A 6,883-nucleotide genomic window follows, 5' to 3' on the forward strand; every position below is an offset into this window, starting at 1 on the left:
TCATTGCTTAGCCACCGTTGCTGATCATGCTGGAGAATGCGCCGCTGTCGCGCCGCGTGTCCAGACCAAGTTTCTGCAGGTCCACTCCCATGCTAGCCAGGACCTGGAGCAGGGTCATCTCTTGCTGCGTGGCCTGGTCGATCAGCGCGGGACAAGTCGGGTTGCACTGCGGCCACTGGCACGTGTCGATCAGGTGGAAGGGGCAGCCTTTGAGTGGTGTCTTGTTGTTTTTATTGGCCTCTTGAAGACTTTTGTCCCAGCACTGAAGAGCACGGCTAAGAGACGTGCCCTTCACTTGGAAGTCCAACCAGTTACTGGAATAAGATTGGGAAGTGGTGACGACAGGTTCAAGCACCATATGATCAATCAGAAGAACATGGTTAGTTTTTAATAACTTTCATTCGACCTATTTGGTTAGTTGAATCTGTTTAATTAAATGTGTGGTTTTTTTTTTTAAGCGTACAAATAAAATCATGAGGTCATTTTATGACCCACATAAACCCGGGTGGTCCGTGCTATCATTACACTCAGCGAGGGGCCACAGGCTAGGTGCGTGAAAGTGTGAGGTGGCATTTTGGTGACATTCAGAATGTGACATGATGAATGCATGGCTAAAAACAGCAGCATGAGCTCACTGTGCAAGCCTGCAGTGCCCTTACCTTTTAGTGATCAGAGTGTGGGACAGGCAGGATGGGGCAAACACAGCGCTGGAAAAGAAGAAAAAAAAAACATATTGGGAGGGGCTTATCTATTGCATAAGCCTTTCTATAGAAACGTTTAGGGAAGCACTGTTCTAGCTGGAATTATTTTCTTCTATAGATTGTATCGTTTGAGGTACTGTAGAGTAGCTATACAGTATGAGTACACAACTTACGTCACATCTTTAAGGGAGTTTTTCAGTTCTTTCCCGAGATTCTGCATGTAGGTCCATTGCTGCTCGGAAAGGGATTGTGCGCCCATGTAAATGTTCTCCAGGCGCAACTGTTCCTCATCGAAGAGCCACTGAACCACAAACAATGGCGCTGCCAAGAACAGATTTTACTCTTCCACCATTGAATTTTACATCTGATCTTTACATCTCATTGCTGCAAAGCCTGAGTTATGACCATTATGAATCAAGAAGAATACCTTTTAAGACTAACCGACCACAGTAATTGACTAAAACCTCAAGGAATATTTGTGTTCACATCCATCAAATGTTCACCGAATTGAACGCCTTAAATATTTTATACTTGCTTCTGAGTACACAAACTCACAGCTCAGGAAAGAGTACAGCTTGTGTCCGAAAAAGCACTGCCACTCCTCTCCTCGCTTGTAATGCTGTTTACACTTTTCAGGGATAACTCCACTCCACATTCTATGGAAAAATAAATGAGTTTTTCTCAGATAAAAGTTACAGAATTCAGAAAAGAACATACAAGAGAACATTTTTATGACTTTACCGTAACCCTTTCTTGATCGCATCAACTGGAGTGCAAGAGAGACTGTCTGGACACTCTTGAGCCTTTTGCTGCTTGCTCTCCAGAAACCATCCGGAATCGACCAAGCCTCGAACCTGCACATCTGCACCAAGTTGCTCTAGCTGACTAGCCACCTTCTCAATGTTCAGCAACACACCTGTACCTCCAGCACTGCAGGTAAGACAGAATGAATATGTGATATGATCTCAACTGCGATAGAAGAGAACTTGAGATGTCTTGTTGGTGCGATAACTGTGTGCGTGGCTGTGCATTCTTTTTTTGGCCGAGCAAACATGCCGCTAATCTGGGAGGAATCTCCAGAATTCAGCATCCCATTGTGGAGGGATATACATAAATATTATGTCATAGCGGTATACATCTTCATAGTGGACGACAGCACAAGCTGAAAATAGAGCTCCTGCCAGGGTAATGTTTGCTGCTCAGATAGTGCCGGCAAGAAGCTGGTCCATACATGGAGAAGGCGTCAAAGCCCTCTGTTCCAGTGCCATTGTGTCTATTGTTTCCAGTAACGTGTTATTGGGATCTAAATGTATCTTGACAGCTATATGAGTTGCGCCGCTACTGATGTGTATCTTGGCCTTACAAAGCTTAACAAGATAAGATCATAGACATACTGTAGCTCCCACTCTGATAAGTCACTTCATTTAATAAAACAGTAAATATGGCGCCATTCAAATCTGAATTCTGATTGAATTAAGGAGTGCGCATTGATTCATTTCCCATAACATAACAATTAGAACGTTTCAATTTCAATAGTTACAATCTGTTCAAAGTGGTTTCTATGGAGGATAGTTCATATAAACCATTGAAAACCACATGTCAGATCATTTTGTTGTGTTCTATTCCTTAGTTATTACCTCGTTCCAGCCAGCATCACCACCTTGGCCTGTTTCAGTCCTCTTGCTGCAAGATCTTTGATCAGCTCCCGAATGATCACAGATCCCATGAAGGAGTACTCTGACATGGAGCAAACACAAACATAAAAAGAGTTTTAAAAAAGAAGATGCAGTTTCAAAACAATTAATGTTCCGATCAAGCGTCTGGGTGACTTTGACCTGGACTTTGGCATGGATGTTGGTGCCAGGTGCTTGTTCGAGTATTTCTGATCTCCTGGGATTTTTACACAAAGCAGCTGGTAGAGTTTACATAGAATGGTACGAAAAGCAAACAAAAAATTTGAGAGACAGAAGAGGATAATGGCGATGTTGAAGTTGAGAAGAAGGTTGTGGGAACTCAAACAAGCACTCTTTACAACCACAGTGAGCAGAAAAGCATCTCAAAACCTTGACAACAATGTGGACAGTTGAAAAAAACAAAACTTTTATATGTGTTTTTGTTATAGAGCGTATACTGTGTTTGCTTTTTGTTGGAGTGTTGTAGGTGAGGTGTTCATGAAAGTTTGTTGTTTAAAAAATGTATTAATTAGCTAAAAAAATGAATTTTTCAAAAAAAAAACATAAAATTCACTGAACCTTTAGACTAATTTCTATCCATATCCTAATAGAAGATTGAGTGTCACCTGTTTCTTTTGCTTGTTTAGTCTTTGCTGCTGGTTTGTTCCCACTCCACACATCGCTAGAACAATAGGGGACAAACCTGCCCACAAAACACAGATAATTACATTAGATACACTGTACGATGTCCTCAGTTCCTCAACACATGTTTTTACTATTACACTTATGATGCACTTACACAATGTTGGCATTGTACCAGTGTGGATTCTCATCAGCCTGTGGAGACAGGATTCCAGTTCCTAAAATACACACACCCACACACACACAAGCCTCATGACAGTGAGAAGGACTAAATGTTGGTTTACATGTTAAACCTACAGAAAGTGATAGATAGCATCCTACCTTTGCGTGTCTGAGGCCAGTCGGTTGAGCTCATCAAGCGAGGGATATTTTTATATCTGGAATCACAGGTCTCTTTGTTGTAACAGCACCACCCACCTAAAAATAATTCACTAATATTAGTCGGACATCCGGTTTGACTAGGGCAGCCCCATTAGGCTGCCGTTCAGGCTCTCGAGGTATGGACCACCTGCACCAGCAACGCTTGTAAAAGCAGCAGCAAGAGGCATGACTGGTACAGGAACATCTAAGAGTGTTAACATGCACATTAATAAATAAAGGGGGTAGGTGGATAAAAGTATTAAAATTAAACTTAAGATTGAACTTAGAATTGCACTAGCAAGACACATCACTGTAGTCTATCTGCTGATGAGGAGCTAGCTATTAGCGTTCGGCTAGTTATCATCATGCTAGTTAAGGTTTGACAAATTAGCCTTAGCTAATGTTTTAGCTTACTTATCAGGGTTCCTTAATAAAAGTACAAGTAATTTCTCATCTTTAACTAAAATCAAATACGAGAATCTCCCTTCTTTACTTTTACTTTAACCCACAGGATTCAAAGATAGATTTCAACACAGATGTGTTATGTGACTGTTAGTTTTGGATGTCTCAGGTATAAAATTGTATTGAAAAAAAAGGAATGTTTTTGTTTACCGAACAAACGTTGATTGAGTTATGAGAAAGTCAAAGTTCTAATCATTTTCCCTTTAAGGAGATCCCAAGCAATCCACAAATTATTGAGAAATATGGAAATTATTTTAAACTACTGAGCAATATACAGTATAAGATCTTTAATGTCACAGGTGTTAGAAATACTTTACCATAAGCAAAGAATTTAAAACTTCAACTTTAAACTTCAACCAAAGAAAGACTTTTTCTCATGAATGTAGTTTTATTCTTCCACTACAGAACCTCAGCAGCTTTATTATCATTATCATTTTCCAGCTACACAGTAAGTTGCTTTTCTTGTCCTGCGTCAACACCATCAATCGTACTTTTAATGCAAGTGAAGCAACACAGTGCCACACGGTCCAAAAACACTACGAAAAAAGAGCGTGCCTCCAAGAAGTTGAGCGGCGGTCGAAATAACGCCGAGCAGAGCATTTAAGCCCGCTGACGGCCCCTTGACAAAATTAACCTAGTTTTAAATACTCACCCTCCAAAAATATCAGCCACCTCTTGCTTCCTTTGAACTCCTTTAGGTAAAACCTGTGGACGGCAAATAAATATAGAATGGGAGAAAATAGGAAGAGGTTACAAATAAGCTTGGGACGTGTCATCGCCATATCAGGACATTTTCATAATAGAGCCTTTTTTATCTAATATTTATTCATGTGTCCATATTAGAATTTTAAATAATAATTATTTGTATTTTTATTCTTAAAGATATATAATGTATATCAAACTAAACTATAATGAAAATGATCAAAGCCTTCAGGAAAGCTCTTTATAATGTCAAGCTACCCTATTTATTTATTGTATTAACTAGTGATGGATTGACAGTTTATAGCTGCTACAGTGTAAGTGATAACAGGAACTAATTTGTTTTGTGAAAATTCCACAACATTACATATAATCACAAATGGAACAAAATACACCAAGTTGGTCTGTAATTGTAAGAACGAAGAAACACCGCAGCTCTCGTGATCTCACCCAGCCGCAGTGCCATCGTTGCACGTAGCCGGTGTGTTCTTCAGGAGGTGCAGCTTCATGTCATCGGCCGGCTTGTTCGCGGATGCTGCCTGCTGAGTCCCTACACGTGTACCAGAACTCGCAGCAATGTCATCGTCTAGGCCGATTTCTGCAGATGTACTGCTGGGTTTTTTAACTGCTCTGCCGCTTGGTTTGGCATTTCGGTTGTTCTGGCAAAAAACGCCTCCTAGCATGAGCAGGAATATTACATGACACAAGACCTTCATATCAAATCCAGCAGGACCTCCTTTGAAGGGAAAAAAAATAGAAAAGAAGCAGAAGAAGAAGTTATCTTTAAAAATGTCTTCAAAACCATGACAACATTAAGTTAGCCTCGATTTCACAATATGACAAAGCAATTACTCACACGAGATAATATGAGATAAGACATTCAAGTGAATAAAACCTACCACAAATTGCGTCTATGGCTTTCTAGTTATCAGCCAATAGAATATTAAAAAATATAACAAATATATCATCAATTAAGTCAAATGGTGTAACATTTGTTTTTATTATGCTGCTTAATAGCAAATAAAAAATTTCCACATATATTTATTTATTTTTTGCTAATTTTAAGCTCGAAATTTTCGTTCTAATAGGAAATGGAGCTATCTTCTTAGGAGAATAACATTTCACGGTTAAAATAAGTAGAATTTGGCCTAAAACTTGGCTTAAATGTTATTTCATTTTTAAAAGCAATATTGTATGTTTTTATTCAAGACATTATCATATAATAAAGCTAAATATATTAAATATAATATTTTGTCATAAATTGCTAAACATAAAAATATTATGCAGATTTCTACTAATTTTACTTATTTTTTGCCTAAATTTGGCTCTGTAGAAATAAATAGTAAAATCTGTCCCAATGTAACAAGACAATAAACTTTGAAATGGGCGAAAAAATGGACAGAAATGGGTTTAATAATGGGATGCAGGCTCTATAATCTTACATTACATTACTAATCAAATAATAGTGAGAAATAGTAGGTAGATTTACCAAGGTTAGAATTTTTTCAATTTTCTCGAATTTCGCAAAATGGTCCACCAAAAGCATCTTGAAATGAGTAACTGTGTCTAGCAAAATTCAATATATATATATTTACACTTACTTAAGTCTACTCACTCTGACTTATTGTTACAACTCAACCTGCATTGTGACATATATAGTTAATATCACTGAATAATAAGAAATTGTGAAATAATATTCACAACAAAAGAAACATACCCTTTATAATCACCCGGTCCTGGTCACCTTGTTCTTTGGAAAATTCTTCTGTTGTGTGGACCACCCTGGCCTCCGTGAATGAATCGAGAGTTATTGACTTGATGGTTTATTGAAGCGTGCAGCGATGGTCTTGGACTATGGATATGGATGTGCTAGGTTTTATAGTGTCACCATATGGATTGCATTTCCTAGCATCTCCCCCCACCCCCACGCATTTTGAGCCAGTGCCAGCTCCGAGCTGTAACTGATGACACACCGGCGCTGGACGCTTGATGCCGAGGAGAAAAGATAACAGGCACACTACCAACCATATTTCAAATGTAGGCCCTACCCCTCGAACTGCGTCCCACAACTACTCCTCCCTCGCTGACGGCTCGGGCCGGCTTTGATTTAAACACCTACATGGCTGAAATACCTGCACGGCCCTTCAGATACATGGCATGCAACAGGTCAGTGGAGTGAACGTCTACTACACGCTCGAGCGAGAAACACGAGGTCCTGAGGTAAACGGTGCTTGTAAGGCATGCCAGTCATCAACAAGGATGTCTAACAAATACAGCACCCCAATACATTATAACATATAAATTAAATCAATCTAATTCATCGAATCTATCTTATTGAAAGATCAT

The 6,883-nt window shown here is 39.2% G+C and overlaps 1 protein-coding gene across 1 annotated transcript in view; it reads right to left on the reverse strand.

The window, feature by feature from the left end:
- The window catches only part of notum2 (notum pectinacetylesterase 2), a 7,117-nt gene extending 647 nt beyond the window's left edge, over positions 1–6,470 (reverse strand). The window contains exons 1-12 of the mRNA XM_053499118.1: positions 6,255–6,470; positions 4,988–5,273; positions 4,491–4,543; positions 3,338–3,433; positions 3,174–3,234; positions 3,001–3,077; positions 2,339–2,438; positions 1,443–1,631; positions 1,257–1,357; positions 875–1,022; positions 660–707; positions 1–314 (exon numbers count right to left, since the gene is read on the reverse strand). The exon at positions 1–314 is cut by the window's left edge and continues 647 nt beyond it. Coding sequence (XP_053355093.1) covers positions 8–314; positions 660–707; positions 875–1,022; positions 1,257–1,357; positions 1,443–1,631; positions 2,339–2,438; positions 3,001–3,077; positions 3,174–3,234; positions 3,338–3,433; positions 4,491–4,543; positions 4,988–5,253 — 1,446 coding nt within the window. The 5' untranslated portion in view covers positions 5,254–5,273; positions 6,255–6,470 and the 3' untranslated portion in view covers positions 1–7. The remainder of the gene's footprint in view (positions 315–659; positions 708–874; positions 1,023–1,256; positions 1,358–1,442; positions 1,632–2,338; positions 2,439–3,000; positions 3,078–3,173; positions 3,235–3,337; positions 3,434–4,490; positions 4,544–4,987; positions 5,274–6,254) is intronic.
- Between the last annotated feature and the right edge of the window lie 413 nt (positions 6,471–6,883).

Source organism: Clarias gariepinus, chromosome 6 (assembly GCF_024256425.1).
Source record: "Clarias gariepinus isolate MV-2021 ecotype Netherlands chromosome 6, CGAR_prim_01v2, whole genome shotgun sequence".
Classification (NCBI taxonomy): Eukaryota; Metazoa; Chordata; class Actinopteri; order Siluriformes; family Clariidae; genus Clarias; species Clarias gariepinus.